Source organism: Pundamilia nyererei, unplaced genomic scaffold, assembly GCF_000239375.1.
Source record: "Pundamilia nyererei isolate P.nyererei 1_Seehausen unplaced genomic scaffold, PunNye1.0 scaffold00005, whole genome shotgun sequence".
In the NCBI taxonomy this organism is placed as follows: Eukaryota; Metazoa; Chordata; class Actinopteri; order Cichliformes; family Cichlidae; genus Pundamilia; species Pundamilia nyererei.
In genome coordinates, this window is record NW_005187406.1 from 875194 (window position 1) to 893006 (window position 17813).

Genomic DNA, 17813 nt, shown 5'->3' on the forward strand with positions numbered 1-17813 from the left:
TTGGGATGAAGAAAAACTCAGTGAATTTGGTTTGTCTACTCAATTATGGCAGGAACACATGCACATGGTTCTTATTTTAGAGAAAAGAAATGTCTCAGAATATTTCCCCTTTACTGAATAAGCTTCCACTATTATGGTTTTGCACAAATTGCTCTGACGGTTGCTGTGCAACAGCCAGTGAAATAAGGCTTGTTACATGCTACATTATAGTGGGACTGTACACTTAACTGCAGTTGTGTCGCATAGCCTGAGTGGTGTAAACATCCTCATTCTAGGTAATCTAAACAGTGGCGTTATGAATGTGTGGGAACCAAGAACATAATGATCATGATGCACACTGACCACAATATTCAACTGAAGTTGCTCACCATTTATTTGTTACTTGCTTCCTTTTTCTGCTGATCTCTCAGTCCTTTTCTCCAGAGTCCTGCCATCCCCCCACCCTCCAGCTTCATTCCCTTATCCCCTCTTTCATTTGCCCTGTCTTTATAACTCCCCCTCCTGACTGAGCTAAAGGAGGAAACTGAGAGCAAAGTATGTGGAGTCCCTCCCAGACACTCCACTGCTGGTTAGTGAGGAGCCACTGCCAAGCAGGCAGGCACACTGCACCAGTGTGTCATAGTCTGTATCTCATCTTGCTCTGTTACCGAAACTTCTGATCAGCCAGCCATCCAAATCCTCTCAGGCTGGTGAACAGAAGCGGAAACAAGGGAAGGGAGAAAATTACAGAGGAAGGGGGTGTATGGGGTACTTTGTTCAGTGGTGTAAAGTAGTAAGAGGGAAGGCTGCAGGGAAATGTGGGCTGGGTTACACTGGCACTTAAAAAGAAGCTTGCGTTGACTCCTGTGCATTTCACCAGCAGCCAGGCTGGGAGGCAAAGAAGGGACGAGTGAAGGAGTGGATGAGACAACAGCTTCAGGGGGAAGGTGTACTCTCACTTCATTGAAGCAAGTGTATTTTTAGCCCTTCCACTCAACTACTTCACTTCACAGCTTCCACTGTGTCTTGGTGGGGGCTAGCCATGGGTACTGGTTTGGACAGGTTTCTGTGGTCAGTACTGCTGCTGCTGCCAGTCTTTGGGCAATCTGAGGCTCTGCCAGAAAGCTGGCTGCCTGGGGAATATTCAGACACCATCAGTGATGCACAAAGGTTCCTCAGTGACTACAACAGCACCGCCGAGGAGGTGTTTTTCCACAGTGTCTCTGCCAGCTGGAACTACAACACCAACATAACAGACCACAACTCAAAGCTTCAGGTAAGACATCTGCAGTCTCGAGCTCACAAGACAACTCGGTGGCCAACTCTTGCTCTCATGCTGATGTTTCATTGTCCACTGTACATCACTTTTGTCAGTACTAGCATCTTGTCACCAGAAATGCAGAGTTTTCTGGGGAACTCAGCTCTGCTTGACTTGGAGATTACTACTATTCATCTCTCTCCAGCATTGCATGCTCAGTTTCCTCCCAACGCAGCCAACTCTGCTTGCGCTTTACTGGAAAATAAATGAGATCTGAATGCCTGTGGTGTGAATGTCTTTAAACTATAATTCTAATGGGTCTTGCCTGCTTTTATGTTGGCCTTTTTTCTCGAGTAACTGTTTGCTTTATGATTCTTCTGCTTGAAGTATTTTGTCCTTATGGTAGCACTCTCTACTAAATGTAGTTTTGCACACACCAGTAGTCTTTATAGCCCGTTGTGGCAATATTTGCAGCCAGTAAAATGCCTTTTTAAAGCAATTTCAAAATGTGTTTCTTAGAAGGGAGCTGCGACACGTTAATATCAGATTGCAATTGTTCTAAAACTGCATGTTACCACAGGTTTGAGAAACAGTTGCATTAAAAGCTTAGGGACACGATAAAGCCAGTAAGGCAGCAGAAAAGTACAGTGAGACTGGAGTCAGAAACCAACAAAGCTGCTGCGGTGTGGAAAAATCACACCCATGAAATAGTCAAACATCCAAGTCCTGTTGGACAGCTGTTGAAACAGGAATTTGGTAAACTATCTAGGCTTTGAACACTACTTCCCTGACAAACACACACACAACAGGTGTCCCACACTGAACTCCTTGAACAGGGTCAATCTACAGAATGTGTTTTGTTCCGCAGCCTGCTTTTGTGATGGAAGGTGAAAGACAAGCAGCCTCGCACATGCTGCGCGTGAGCATATTTTCCTCCTCTGAGTTTTTTTTAAAAGAAGGATCAAAGTGAATCTGAGCATAGAACTCCGTCTAATCTGGCAACCAGTCAGCTTGACAGAGACATTTTGCAATATGGGCTGCTCAGCGAATCTTGTGCAGTTAAATATTTTGAAAAGTCATATTTGCACAATGATCGTTCACAAAATGCAAATATGTGCATAAACACACTTTACTTGTAGCTTCAATGGATGCAAAGGTGATTGTCATTGCAAGTTAAACTTTTGTATGTGGAGAGGATCAAATAGAAAAAAAAGTTAGATATCAGCAGATGTCAAAATCAGAGGCTTTGGCATCCATTTCATTACAAACATACAGAGTTTCTTTTTTCAATGCTACTTGTATGTGTTCATATTATAGAAAATATTGCATAACTTAGTGCACATTTTTCTTCAACATTAGTGTTTTTTGAGATGCAGATGTTTTAAAAATATCTGTAAATGTAAAGACTGTATTTCTGTAATCAGTTTAAATGCTAATAATAGGTGAGACAGCTCATTCCAAAAGGTAAAATTAAATTAATTTGTAAACTAATTTATTACTAATAGAAAATATATAAATGTAGCAGAAATTGAGTGCAAGCTTACAGAGAGAAAATGATGGAGAAAAATAGAGATTGAGAGGTAGAACACAAAGGTCAGAGTTAATGCTTCTCAGCCGCACCGTTTCTTTGTTTTTTTTCCTTCTCCTGCAGCCTGTTATTTTAGGGAAGGCTGCTAAAGAAGCAGATAAGAAAGGCTTACAGTGGAAACATTACTTGTGAGAAGCTACTGTTCTGTCAGCATGTGTGTGGCGCAAATAATGGTTGCATCAATATGCGTGTGCAATTATTTTGTAATCTTTTTCATACTTATAGAAGTCTGATTTTCTCTACACCTACTACAAATAATAAAAAGCTGCAACACCATTAAAGGAATTCTTTACAAAAAAAATCAGAGGTGCATAGAGGAGCAAATGAGTGTTGAATGGCACAGCGGCCTTGAGTGCATCCATTCTTCTGAGACTTATTGTTCATGACCTATGTCTTCATGACTGCTATAAAAAGAAGCTCTTGACACTTACTGGAGCAGCAGATAAGCATGTGGACTTGAGTAGCTATAGTATTTTTTTCTTTTTAGAGATGTTATCCTTGAACAAGGGTTATTTCACTTAGCACTTGCTCAGTAGATAGGTAGAGCTCTTTATTGCCACCACGGGGAAGATGTATTGTTACAGCTATCAATAAACCAGCAACTTGAAGACATATTCTAGTTACACAGTTACGGGACAAAGACAGAAGGCTGGTAAAACAAATGGTTAAAGAACTGGAAAAATGATGACATTAGATGAAAAGGTAGAAATGATAAAGATTAGCTTAAATCCTTGCATCAAACTCCATGTTCAGCCATCCAGCAAATTTCAAGAAATCTGCATGATTCTTTAAGGGAGACTAAATGTAGGCTATTGCTCTTATTTTTACATTTGATTATTTATTTCTAATAGATTGTAAACATAAATATTTATTTATTTTATGTGGGGGTCACTTTTTAATTCAGGCTCAGTAGTTTGACTGCGTATTTCAGTATGCCACTGTAGTTGTGCTGCTTGGGCAATACATTTTTTTTCCAAGGACCCACACGAGAAACTGGGACTGTTGTGGAGGGCCACACCGATAAGCCGGACTCAGTCCTACTGAGTTGGTGCAGCCCTCCACAACAGTCCCAGTTTCTCGCGTGGGTCCACGGAAAAATGAATTGCAGACTCATGATGCAAGATGAAGAAAGACACCCGCGTTGCATAAGATATGTTTTACACGGATGCTGGCAGTTACATTGCTTTGAAAGTGCACTCTGGTCTATAATAGCAGCTTGTAAAACTGATCCGTCCTTTCATTTTCTGGAGGATAACAGTCTTCACAAAAAACTGGCATGTGTTATAACAAGCTGATAATAAGAGTCCAACCCCGTATGACTTTGTGCCAACAGCTAGTTCCTACAGTACAGCTCAACAGAGACTTTCACCAAGTCTGAGTTTTCTCAAGTGTTCACTTATGCTCTTGACAGATATCAATAATTCAAATATTTACAAAAAAAAAGAAAGGAAAAAAAAGAATGACCCTGCACCTTTGGCTATTTCATGGTTTAAAAAAACACATGCCATAAGCATTTTTGATAATTATTATTTATTGCTACCTCTTGAGAGACCTATCAATGCACTGTTTAAAATATTTAGTAGCCGTATCATTTACGTCTACCTTGTTTTGTCTTTAGGTAAGTGCATCTCTTGAAGAACAGGCATTCGTGGAGGCATGGGGGATCAAGGCTAAGCAGGTCTTCTCTTCTGGAGTTCTCAACACCCTTCCTGACCCTAAAGACAAAAAATTGATGGAAAAGATCATGCTACTCGGTGCTGCCAACCTTCTCCCGGAAGAAAGAGAGGAGGTTTGTCTGTCAGATATTTAACGAGTCGGTAACCATGTTTGTGACACTGCTAAACTCTTTTGTATCTTTTTAAAAAAAATTCTCTACAGTATAACACCATTCTGAGCACCATGGACAATATTTATTCGACATCTAAGGTGCACCCACAGCCAAACATCAGCTGGAGTCTGGAACCTGGTGAGTTCACTATAATAAATGCTCAGTTTTGAAGATCAAACAAGACAAGCAAATGATATGATGCAAGAATTTTTAAGACGTTCAAGGCGAAACAAGGCAGTGTTAAAGAATATGAACAAGTCAACGATGCCCGGGGAAGAAAACACTTTTAAGCGATTAAGATCTTATCAGCTTTTAAAAGTAGCAGGATGGGGATATTCACTTCAGGGAGGTCTCAGGGGGAAGTGCTGTGGTTATGTTGAGTGAAAATCTAGAGAAAAAACACATGGGTAGCTTTTAACTTCAGCAGTGTTAATTGTGAACAATAGTCCTTTGTGCTTTGCTGGCAAAAACTTCATAAAGTAACAGTGAGGCAAGAGTGCAAAACCAATTAGTTCTGCTACAATTTTTTTGTTTGTATAAGTAAATGTGTTCATTAAGGTGCAGTCCCTGTTATTGGTTTCTTATTCTTGGAAATCATCCATCTTGGGTTACTCCATGACGCATTCCCCTCACAAAAACACTACTGTCTCTATCATAACAAAAACTTCCAGGTGTCGCTTCTCCCTGCCATTTTCTGTGTAGCTCACCTCACCTTTTCCTAACCTAATGAAGCGCCTTGAGGCGACTTATGTTGTGATTTGGCGCTATATAAATAAAATTAAATTGAATTGAATTGAACCTTCATTTCCTCTCTCTGGGATTTTGAAGAAAATTGTTGGTTTAAGTAATTGTCAAAATAACACTGAATTATCACAAGTCTTCCTGCTGTGATAACGCGAGCAGACAGAAATCTAACCACCAGCACATCACCATGTGTTCAGGAAAACCTGAAGCTTTTGAGTGTAATGCACCGGATTAGCATCTTCCTGATTGTGACACTTTTTCCACATCTTTTTGCATTTCTATTTTAAAGAGCTCACAAAGATCATGGCTAACTCCAGGAGCTACAAGACGCTGCTGTATGCCTGGGAGGGCTGGCACAATGCGTCAGGCGTGCCACTCAAACAGTACTATCCAAGCTTTGTGGGGCTCAGCAACAAAGCCTCGCGAGCTGATGGTAAGTACTCCTTTCTAGCTGTTGATATCGAGCAGGAGATTCCTAATGGAGGGAAGAAGAAGCAAAGCAGAGTGAGGACACAGAAGTAGAAATGACCACATTAACATTTTTGCCCTGTTCAGGATTTCAGGACACTGGAGATGACTGGCGCTCTTGGTATGAGACTAAAACTTTTAGGCAGGACTTGGAAGAAATCTACAAGACCATTGAGCCGCTCTACCTGAATCTGCACGCCTTTGTGCGCCGCCAGCTCTACAACCAGTATGGCCCCAAATATATCAACCTTAAAGGACCTATCCCTGCTCACTTGCTAGGTAAAATGCATGCAGTATCCATCCAATATGAGCTACATGTACATGCATGCATTACTTAGGAGTTGGTTGGCCAAAAAAATATAGCAAAAAATGAGAAAGGGCAGGGTGGTCTTTAATTTGTAATTTATTACGATGTATTTATTTTTAACATTAATGTCTTTAACATAAACAGTAATTTTTAATCATCTGTAGTAAACACATATGCCATGGCCAATATAAGCTCAGAGAATTAGGATGCAGGCACACCATGGGAGTAGTATAATGCTCTTATCTCACTGCTGTGCATAAACATGCTGCAGCAGGCATTTCCTACAGTGCTTGTGAGTGGTCCACAACACAGTAAGTCAGAACTGTTGCTTAAGTGTGTTTTCCTCCTCACCCCCAGGAAATATGTGGGCCCAGACCTGGAACAACATTTATGATATGATGATCCCATTTCCTGACAAACCTAACATTGATGTGACTGATGAAATGGTCAGACAAGTAAGTAGGACGGGAAGCTTTTATGGAACTAGATTAGGTTAAAGGAGGAGGGGAAAGAACATTCTCTGGTTCTTCCAGACCATCAAGCTTTCACTGCAATTCAAATAATTTTGTCAAACAGCATTAATTGCGACTAGCCTGATTGTTTCCACTTCGCAGGGCTATAACGCCACACACATGTTTCGTGTGGCCGAGGAGTTCTTCACCTCTCTGGGTTTGGAGAGGATGCCTGAGGAGTTCTGGGAGGAATCCATGCTGGTTAAGCCTCAGGGTCGAGAGGTGGTGTGCCACGCGTCTGCCTGGGACTTTTACAATCGCAAGGACTTCAGGTAAAATGAATTTTAGTTGTGCTTCACATATTTTTCATTGCTAATAAAACATAAAATTCTATTCACATTGCATTCCCTATTTAAGAATTAAGCAGTGCACCACAGTCACGATGGAACAGCTCTTCACTGTACACCATGAGATGGGACATATTCAGTATTACCTGCAGTACAAGGACAAGCCTATGGGCTTTCGCAGTGGAGCCAACCCTGGTTTTCACGAGGCTATCGGTGATGTTTTGTCCCTTTCGGTTTCTACGCCCAAGCATCTGGAAACCATTAATCTTCTGGAATCTGTGACATCTGACATCGGTAATAGCATGAACACAGAAATAAAACCTTTCCATACCACCAACATCCCTTCTGGTGGGCTTCAGTACCATAACTAAGAAGGCTTCCGTATAAGGGCATCTTTTAGAAGCAACACTGCAACACTGTGTAATTTATCCCCAAGACTCTAATACCAGAAGTGTAATAAAATCCCGATTTTTATACACTCAGACAACTGAGATGAATTCTTATATCAATATCTTTCTTATCCTATTTGTTTGTTTGTTTGTCTGGTTTTACTAAATGACGCTTTGTGTTTCTCTAGAAACTGACACCAACTACCTGCTAAAAATGGCTCTGGAGAAGATAGCCTTCCTTCCCTTTGGCTACCTTATTGACCTCTGGAGATGGGATGTCTTTAGTGGAAAGACCCCTCCGGAGCGTTACAATGCTGACTGGTGGTATCTCAGGTAGGAGGTTATGCATAGAAACTGTTGTACAAGTTAAAAGAATTGCTTGTGAAATATGTTTGGACAGAATGGTTTTCTTGATAAGCCTATAGTCGAGTAACAAAAGGCATCTTTGGGTGCTAGGCAACCAGCATAGACTCAAGAAAGTTAGTGCTTTATTCATCTTGGAGGGAAACGATTGCCAATTACAATGACTGACATGTGACAAACTGGTAATTATTAGAGCAGGGGTCTTGCTGGATTAACCTGTCTCTTATTTCTAAAACAGAACAAAATATCAAGGCATCTGCCCACCCACCAGGCGTACAGAGGAGCACTTTGATGCTGGGGCAAAATACCACATCCCTGGGAACACGCCGTACATCAGGTAAGCATCCTGTGATGGAGACGATCGATTGGATTATTGATATTTTCAGGACAGCCATCTGTAAAGCACGATAGAGGCTCTGTCATGGTTTGGGGCTGGATTTCAGCCAGTCTGACAAGGAGATCTTGTCAGTATTATTGGAATTATGAAATCTTTAATCCACCGTGTAATACTATGTTATAGATTTGCAATGACTTACATTTTCAGCATGACAGTGATCCCAAACACACTGCCAGTACATTAAAAGTGTACCGGGATAGAAAAAAACCACAACATGGAACAAGATCAGTCATGGATCGGCCTCCCCAGAGTCCGGACATGAACATTATTGAAGCAGAGTAGGATCATCTATACAGAGAACAGAACAAAAGGCGGCCAACATCCAAAAAGGAGCTTTGAATGTCTCTCAAGAAGAAGTTTGGAGAACTATTCCTGAAGACTTCTGTGTTCAGGCTGTGTTGAAGAATAAAGACGATCATATTAAATATTGACTTTCATTGTTCGAAGCACACAAACTATGTTTTTGCCTTGTGTGCTGCATTTCCATGTGTGCAGACTTTGCACAGTACTGTATTAGTGCCTTAATAATAGGTATTGTGTGAAGGGCAACTCTGTGGCTGAAGTAAAGGCAGTGAACATGCAACAATGCCTGACAAGCTGAAAGTATGGTATTGTGTGCAGCACTTTCTTGCGGTTTTAAAACAATACTACGGGCCTACAATAGCAGGAAATGTAGCAGAAGCTGGGGTGGTATGAGAAAATCCTCTGACTCCATCTGGTTTCATTTAGGAGATGGAAATAAAAATCACAGACACAGTTACTTTAACAGAAAAAAATTGCAGAGCTTTCATATGTGTGGCCTCAAACACATAATTTACATAATTCGTATCCTCTAAATAGTCATTATTTTCTGTCATTTAATTTTTTTTTCTTTTACCTTGTTCGGTATACGACCTTCATTTGCAAAAGTTAAAGCTTTTCTTTTCCCCCCTGCAGATATTTTGTCAGTTTCATCCTTCAGTTCCAGTTTCATGAAAAACTTTGCGAAGCAGCCAAGCACACAGGTCCCTTGCACACATGTGACATCTACCGGTCTGCGGAGGCGGGAGCCATTTTAAAGTGAGCTGATTATACCTTCAAGTTAAATACCAGGATTATAATTAATGGCTTATGGGGGAAAAAATAAAGATGCAATGCAATTTCACTCTTATCCCTCCAGGAAAGTCCTTCAGGCCGGCTCATCTGAAAGCTGGCCAGTTGTGCTCCAGGATGCTATAGGCACTAATAAATTAAATGCCAGCTCACTCATGAAGTACTTTGAGCCAATTATTGAGTGGTTGAACAAGCAAAATGTGAATGAGACATTGGGATGGCCAGACTTCAACTGGGTCCCACCTATGCCTGAAGGCTACCCAGAAGATATCGGTAAGTTACCGGATTGAGCACAACAAAGATTATTTACATCTTATAAATGTCATCACAAGTGGGCAGCATTAGAAACATATGAAACATTAGTTCGGTGACTTATTTTTAACTGACTTTCTTTTTTCCTGTTTACACAGACAAGAACACAGATGAGCTTGATGCGCAGAAGCTTCTGGAAGAGTACAACAGTACAGCTGAGGTGGTATGGAATGCATACACTGAGGCCTCCTGGAAGTACAACACCGACATCAATGAAGCCAATAAGCAGGCAATGGTGAGGCCCACTGACCAACCAGCTCAAAGGAGATTACCTTAACCATGCTCAAGCACCAGCTCTGCTCATAGTTTTGCTGAATCAATAAAATGAATTTTCTTGATCAAACTGTGTCAATGAATCAATAACTGATTGAGTTAATGTGTCACTAATAAATGCGTGTGTGCATGATTCTAATTACCTACACACTGGTCCATCCATCCATCCATCCATCCATCCATCCATCCATCCATCCATCCTGCTTTCATTGGCATATAATGAAAATTGTTTAATATAAAATAAATGCTATTCATTATTCTTCCTTAGCTTGAAAAGAACCTGGAGATGTCAGCACACACCTTGACGTATGGACTGCAGGCCCGTCAATACGACACCACTGACTTCCAAGATGGCTCGGTCAAACGCATCATTAAAAAACTCAGTGACATCGAGAGGGCTGCGCTCCCCTCTGCAGAACTGGAAGAGGTGTGAAGGAAATTCCTGTGTGAGAGTATTCAGAGCTGCTTGCTTGATGTTTAAAACACCTCTAAGTGTTCCTCAACAACGATGGACATGCAAAAGGGAGGGAGAATATAAGCTACCGCAATCAGAGACTATACATGAAATATATTTAAAGGAATGTCTCTTTGTTTTGACCCCACTTGCACCAATGTGAATATGTTGGCATTGTTTTAGGAAGGTGCAAATAACCCTACTCTATTCTAAAAGAAATGCATTTATCTGATGAGGTCTTGGCTCCAGAGCAGCTGTAGAAATCTGTCAGATACATTTAATAAATGTCACAACCTGCTAATAATTTCACTTGGATCAAAAGTAGTCTGTTTTTGTTTTTTTTACCTTTTTAGTACAATACGCTCCTGTCCAACATGGAGACCAAGTACAGCGTGGCTGAGGTCTGCAGAGAGAATAATGAATGCCTCCCTCTGGATCCAGGTATGACTATGGAAAAAATGCTGCAGATTGACTTCCAGATAAATAATGGCTTTTGGTAGCTGATACACGTGATAAGGCTAAATAGTACAATTATTATCACACTGCCTTAGAGAGTATACAGTGAGCAAAGTTTGCATGATGAAATATTTTAAAATCTGTTTCAGATCTCCAGAAGATCATGGCAGAGTCCAGGGATTACGATGAGCTGCTATTTGCCTGGAAAGGATGGCGAGATGCTGCTGGCAAAGTACTCCGTCAGGATTATAAGAGATATGTTGAACTGGCCAACAAAGCTGCCACACTAAATGGTATGACATTTAAATGTAATCTTACTCCTACTGTGAGATTCTTCATTAATCTGTCCTGCTGGAAAACTTTCAAAAGTTTGGCCTTGATGGAGACAGCAGTTATAGAACAGATTTATTTCAGATGCATGGCAGTCAAAGTGTGGTTAGTATAAATAAGTGGAGTCAAGGAACTGCTTTAGTCAGTCCATCATATTTATACTCACCAGATACTTTGTTAGGTTCCGAGTTCAACCCCCTTTTGCATTCAGAGCTGCCTCCTCGGCAGAGATTCAACAAAGTGCTAGAAACATTCCTCAGAGAGGCATTTCACCCAGAGAACTGCTGCTTTTATTCTCTATAAAACTCAGAGATGGTTGTGTGGGAAATATCCAGTAGGTCAGCAGTTTCATAAATACTACAACATTGAAAACTCACTCATATCACCTCTCTTCTTCATTTAGATGCTCAGTTTAAACTTAAACAGGCCGTCTTGATCATGTCTTTATGAACTGCTGGCATATGACTGGCTGATGTGATTAAGCGCTTGCATTAATGAGCAGCTGAACAAGTGTGTCTAACAAAGTGTGTGTGTATATATACAGTATCTCCAAAGTGACAGAGCTGTGTGTACACACAGGGTATTTGGCTGATGGTATATCTAAACAATGAGGACATATAAGGATTTGCAGTAAACTGTCGCACACAGATTCACATTTTATCAAGACCAGGAGTTAAATCATTTGCTCCACAGCACTTATCCTCAGCCAGAGTCCTAAGCTTCATCACACCCAAGGTTTTTCTTTTTCTTTACCTAAAAGAGCCTGAAAATTTTAAACAATTTGTCTTTTAAACAATTGTCCTGTCAGGTATTTTATCAAAGAGATTTTTCCATTTTGCAGTGACACAGCAGAATGTATTATCACACCAGGCGGCTGACGTTACATAGTAATAAAAACACACTTTATCTTATATAGAGTTTAAGATTACACATTACTTGTCAGTGTTTAGGAAATGAAGACCTAATAAAAAGATATCTGCTATACAGTCAGCAGATTTGAACTATATATACTGTTAATTATTTACTAAAAATAGTTGGATTATGCAACATGCTAGGTGAATGTTTTACTCTCAAATAAACAGCAGCCTTTTTCTGACACCCCAGTAATATGAAATAAATCACTTCTCCAAATCAAAACACTTTACATGATGATGTTTAAAGTATTCCTCTGATTAGTATTAAGGTGTTTCTCTCTGGCATTCTCTGTAGGTCACTCTGATAATGGAGCTTTCTGGCGTTCCCTGTATGAAACGCCTACCTTTGAAGAAGATCTGGAGACTCTGTGGAAGGAGCTGGAGCCACTCTATCTAAACTTGCATGCTTATGTTCGAAGGGGTCTATATAATAAGTATGGCTCCAACTATATCAACCTAAAGGGGCCTATTCCTGCTCATTTACTTGGTAAGTAATGCGATTTGACTGCACTCGAGGCTCTATGTGGACTTCAGATATTTCGTTTTTTTGATGATAGCAAGGTCACAGGACAGAACCACTTTTCAGCCAGCGTTTCACTTTGGAATCCCAAGTATTCTAACACTATAGACACAACTCTCCTTTTATGTCTGAGAGTAGCCCCTTCATATTCTGTCGTTGACTGTAGAAGCGTTTGGATTTAGCCAAGATTTAATTTGCTTTCAGGGGCATCAAGCGTGAGATTGTGTGTGACAGTTCCACATGGTCAGGGATTGGAGCGACTCACAGTCCTAAATCCCACTTGGTTAAACACTGGCACAGCTGATGACCTTCTACCTGACTTCTTAAGACTAAAAATATGGAACATGAGTACTGTTTTTTCTCTTTTTCAGGCAACATGTGGGCACAGACGTGGTCTGGCATAATGGATTTGGTCATACCCTACCCAGACGCTACACAGGTCGACGCCACCCCAGCCATGGTGCAGCAGGTGAATGGATGCATGAACCAGCCGTTGCTTTAAAGCCATTACTGCACACTTCCAAATCCAAGGAAGCATGCAGAAAACATATGCAAGCATCTTTTCTTACAGTCTTTCTCATTTCTCTCACTCAGGGATGGGATGCCATCAGAATGTTTCAGGAATCTGACAAATTTTTCACCTCACTTGGTTTGGAGCCAATGCCGCCGGAATTCTGGAACAAATCTATGCTGGAGAAGCCGTCTGATGGACGCCAGGTGGTGTGCCACGCCTCTGCGTGGGACTTCTATAACCGAAAAGACTTCAGGTTGAGCCTAACCTTTTTCCCCTTCAAGCTAGAATCAAGAGACACGTAGCAGCCTGGAAGCCTTACCAAAATCTTACAGAATATCAGTAAAATCTCAGAATCTTTATATGATACTTAACAAAGGCACTCCCTGAGGAAGCCTGATAATGAAATGGGATGGCATGTACGAAAAACTTTTATAGTCTTCTTCTTTTCACGCATGTTCAGCTAATGTAAGAGCCTCATTTGCCCTAACATGCTGCTCCACTGTGGCATCCACCTCAAATCTTCTCCAACCCTTGATCATTTCTAATATAATTTCCAAACTGTTGGAGATTATATTATATGTCTCCTTCCTGTTGGGCTGCCACAGTTTGTCCTCAAAGAAAAACTATTGGCTCTGAGAAGGCAAAGATAGGCATGGCTAAGTAAAAGGGTATTTTTGTATTACTTTGGATATTGTTTTAGCAGAACATATAAACTATATATGTTTACTATGTCTATTATTAGTATTATTTGTGTGAGGTGGAGTCATGAGTTTGTCTTTGAAACATTTTCATAATTTGCTCTAATGATTTCTTTGGTTGCTTCTCCAGGATCAAGCAGTGCACTGTTGTCACAATGGATGACCTGATCACCGTGCACCACGAGATGGGCCACATTCAGTATTTCCTGCAGTACAAAAACCAGCCCGTGTCCTTCCGTGACGGAGCCAACCCCGGCTTTCATGAGGCCATTGGAGATGTACTTGCCTTGTCTGTGTCGACACCCAAACATCTGCAGAGCATCGGCCTCCTGGACAAGGTTGAGAACAACTATGGTGAGTGATGTTTGCAACAAAAGCAAAATCTTTGAATGCATGTTGCTGTATTACAGCATATGATTTTGGCATTGATAAACACCTCATTTAGAGAGTGACATCAACTTCCTGATGAGCATTGCACTTGACAAGATTGCCTTCCTACCTTTCGGCTACCTGATGGACCAATGGAGGTGGAAGGTGTTTGATGGACGCATCCCACACACCGAGTACAATAAAGAATGGTGGAACCTCAGGTAAAGTTTATATCACAGAAATTGCATTTATTGCATTCATAGATGATGATTCACTAAGGAATTATAACAAGCATGCATGCCTCTTTTCTTTGTATTGCAGATTGAAGTACCAGGGATTGTGCCCACCTGTAACACGCACTGAGGAGGACTTTGACCCAGGTGCAAAGTTCCACATCCCAGCTAACGTTCCCTACGTCAGGTAAGGCTTTCTGATTCTCAAGAACAAACGCATGTGATATTTTATCACCGATAAGTGATAAATGATTCCATACTCATCACCTCATCATGATTGATAAGATAAATATGCTGTGGAACACAACATGATCTTACTATTGTGCAGTAGCACAACTGTACACTGAGCATAGTGCTGACCCTACTTTTTTTTTTTATCATCTTCAATCAGGTATTTTGTCAGCTTCATCATCCAGTTTCAGTTCCACAAAGCTCTGTGTAATGCTGCCAAGCATAATGGACCTTTATACACTTGTGACATCTACCAATCCAAAGAAGCTGGAAAGCTCTTAGGGTTAGTACGCACACTTACACACACGCAAGTGGAGACGCTCATATGTATGCTATTTTTTTGTTTTCAGCACTGGCAGTTTAATTGTTTATCCGAGACATCCTTATTAGTTATCCTAGTCTTCTCTGACCTTCTCTCTAACCTTTCTATTGCTGTTTTCAGTGATGTAATGAAGCTGGGCTTCAGCAAGCCCTGGCCTGAGGCTATGGCTATGATCACTGGCGAGTCCAAAATGAGTGCCCAGCCACTCATGGAGTACTTCCAACCTCTCATTGAATGGCTTGAGAAGGAGAACAGCAAGAACAATGATGTTCGCGGGTGGCCAGATTACGACTGGAAGCCTTTTAGTATGTTAACAGAAACACATACATGTATTCACTCATCAAAACTTTGCTAATAAGTTTTCCATAGTCAAGGCCAAACGTTTCTGAACACCTACTCTGAAAAAAAAAGAAACACACATGGGAATTCTTTGTGTGTGTGTTTCTCCTCTGCTGCAGCTGAAATGAATCTCCTACTCATTTTGTTTTACAATGCACACACTCTGATTGAATTGATAAAAACATTACTAAGAAAGTGAAAGAAAGGCCCTGGTAGGGATAGTGGAGAAAAGTGAACGCATCTCTTATTGGAGAGATTAAATTATGAAACCAATAACTAGATGCAAAACTAAATGAATTAGTATGGAAATGATTTTTAATGCTGTTTAAAAGTATTAATTTCATTATTATCTTTCATTATTATTATCTGAAACTAGTACCAACATAGAAATGTTGTTACACATGTGCATTGTTACTCACAGAACAACAGCAGTTTTCTAATTAAGACATATCAACCTGCGCCACCTCTTGGTATGAAGAGGAATAGCTCTTGTAAATACCTAGCTACTGCTGGGCCTCTTGTTGAAGCAGCTTTTACTGATCTCTGTAGATGGAAACGTTTCTTCCCCATTGCTTTCCAAAATAAGCACAAGAAGAAGCCATTTGAAAATAACTGCACACGTACCCTTTATGTTTTAATTGCTGAGTGAAAAACAACCATTTAAACATGTTTGTATCCCCAACAGGTGAATCTCCAACAGGTGAAGCTAAAACAGTGGATTTCCTGGGTTTAAATGTGAACAGGTCGGCTGCCACAGTCGGCCAGTGGATCCTGTTGGCCCTCGGCATGCTGCTATTGGTGGTCACCATCCTTATGGCCTACATGTACAGGAAGGCAAGAAAGCCTGAAAAGTCCTTGTCTACTATGGAGCTGAAGCAAAAAGATTAGCCATGTTTGAAGACTGAACGACGAGAGTGAAGCCTGACTTACTGTAGCTGGCACAATACCAACCTCAATGTGAACATCAGTGTTTTTTGTGTACTGCACAACATCTGAACAAATTTGCTCCTCATGTTTTGTCTGCCTACCAAGTTTTGCATATTTATTGTATACACAAAAACACAAAATTCCTTACTTGCCTATGCAAAAGAACACATGCAATTTGTTTTTGTAATTTATTTGTAAGCTTTGATGTTAAAGAAGGAAGAGTTTTAAAATGAAAAAATGAAAATTTGTAAAGTCATTCATTGTGTAAGTGTTTCTGAATATTTGATTTTTTTCTAATAAGTTGGATCCTCAGCATTTCTACAATAAAGACATTAAATATTTATTCTGCCTCTGGAGACGTGACATGAATGAATTACAAAAGTTATTAAAAACAATTTCATTACAATAAAAAAAATGCACAGTAACATAAAAAAAGGCAACACCACACGATGAAAAAAAAAGAGCTTGTGCACTGTTTTCAGCCCTTTCCTCTTTACTCACAGAGTCAATACAACCTCTTTAGTGGCTACAGTTGCACAACAGAACACAGTACCTGCAGGCTCTCAGGTAACACACACTGGAGCAGTAAAGCAACACTTAGTCCCATCAGAGACTGTTTAATAACAGGCTTATAACAGCAGTCTATCATTACAGGTTTACCTTAACGGGGGCCACAGAGGCCTAGAAACAATCCAAGAGAAGGCTTACTGTCTTTTAAAAATACAAAGCTCAGTGACAGTGAGAAAACAAATTCATTAAAACAGTCAATTTAACGCAACTTGTTACTATATACAATTTATACGTACCTATGTATACTGGATCGTAAAGTCTCCACAAAGACATCATCCTACTAAACTAATCCAGTGTTGTGACTCCCTGTATGACATTCTTTAGATATGTATGTTAATGTATTAGCCTAAGATGATGTGATAAATAATACTCCCTGACTAAATCAACACACAGACATGAAGCTATTGCTTTCAACTTGTTACAAACCTGCTTTCGGCGTTCACTGCTGTGGAATTCAATGCAGGAAATTACAGTGCATCCGCTGGGGCTGTTTATGCATTTGAGGCTAGCGCCAAAACCATTCCAACGCAAAGTCAGGGTACATTTGATGTGAACATTCACTCATAAGAGAGCGGCTGCTGGTCATTATTTTCTAAGTGTAGGGGTTGAAAATGATCTACAAATCAGCTTATCTTGAATTAAATCCCTAACAGAGTCACTGACTCCTGACCACAAAGTGATAGAAGCAGAAAGGACATTTACAATCACAGATTAAGATATATACACTCAGAATAGATATGGAAATAGGCACGGTGTGAAACAGCACAACAAATGACCAGCAACATTTCTCAGAAATTTTAGGGGAAAAAAAGATATAAAAAAAATACACATACAGAAAAAAAAAATTCAGTACATTAGCTCCTACAACACAATCAAAACCAGTTACTTTTGTATGCGACACAGCTTCTAATGTACAAAGTACATGCACATTCACAAGCGCTTAACAAGTTACAATCTCTGGAACAAAATGTTCAGTGTATTGCACAAAAAAAGAGTCTATAAAAAATAAAACCAATAAAAAAAATGAATGCACTATCCACAGTTGGTCCATGTTGGTCCATGTGGCTCAGTCTAGCCCAGGGTTTTTTGGCCTCTTGACACTGAGCAGTTCAGGGTTTAAAACAAAGGCCTCAGTAGTA

At 40.3% G+C, this 17813-nt stretch overlaps 1 protein-coding gene across 1 annotated transcript; it reads left to right on the plus strand.

Moving 5' to 3' along the window:
* Positions 1-563: 563 nt before the first annotated feature.
* Positions 564-17799, plus strand: ace (angiotensin I converting enzyme (peptidyl-dipeptidase A) 1). Its single transcript, XM_005721647.1, has 25 exons — positions 564-1255; positions 4444-4614; positions 4704-4791; positions 5687-5830; positions 5953-6144; positions 6530-6627; positions 6787-6956; positions 7042-7265; positions 7549-7693; positions 7962-8060; positions 9057-9179; positions 9280-9485; positions 9623-9759; positions 10066-10224; positions 10605-10692; positions 10857-11000; positions 12247-12438; positions 12843-12940; positions 13066-13238; positions 13814-14037; positions 14129-14273; positions 14374-14472; positions 14677-14799; positions 14959-15143; positions 15863-17799. Exons 1-25 carry the CDS (start codon positions 1022-1024, stop codon positions 16063-16065), a joined length of 3864 nt encoding a protein of 1287 aa, XP_005721704.1. The 5' UTR covers positions 564-1021; the 3' UTR covers positions 16066-17799.
* Positions 17800-17813: the final 14 nt, after the last annotated feature.

What these genes read in the sequence shown, in the direction of transcription:
- ace (XM_005721647.1), top strand. Translation starts at nt 1,022, where the DNA reads ATGGGTACTGGTTTGGACAGGTTTCTGTGGTCAGTACTGCTGCTGCTG. An exon ending in ATCTGTGACATCTGACATCG is followed by an intron (nt 7,266 to 7,548) that starts GTAATAGCATGA and finishes GTGTTTCTCTAG; the next exon opens with AAACTGACACCAACTACCTG. An exon ending in AAGCCAATAAGCAGGCAATG is followed by an intron (nt 9,760 to 10,065) that starts GTGAGGCCCACT and finishes ATTCTTCCTTAG; the next exon opens with CTTGAAAAGAACCTGGAGAT.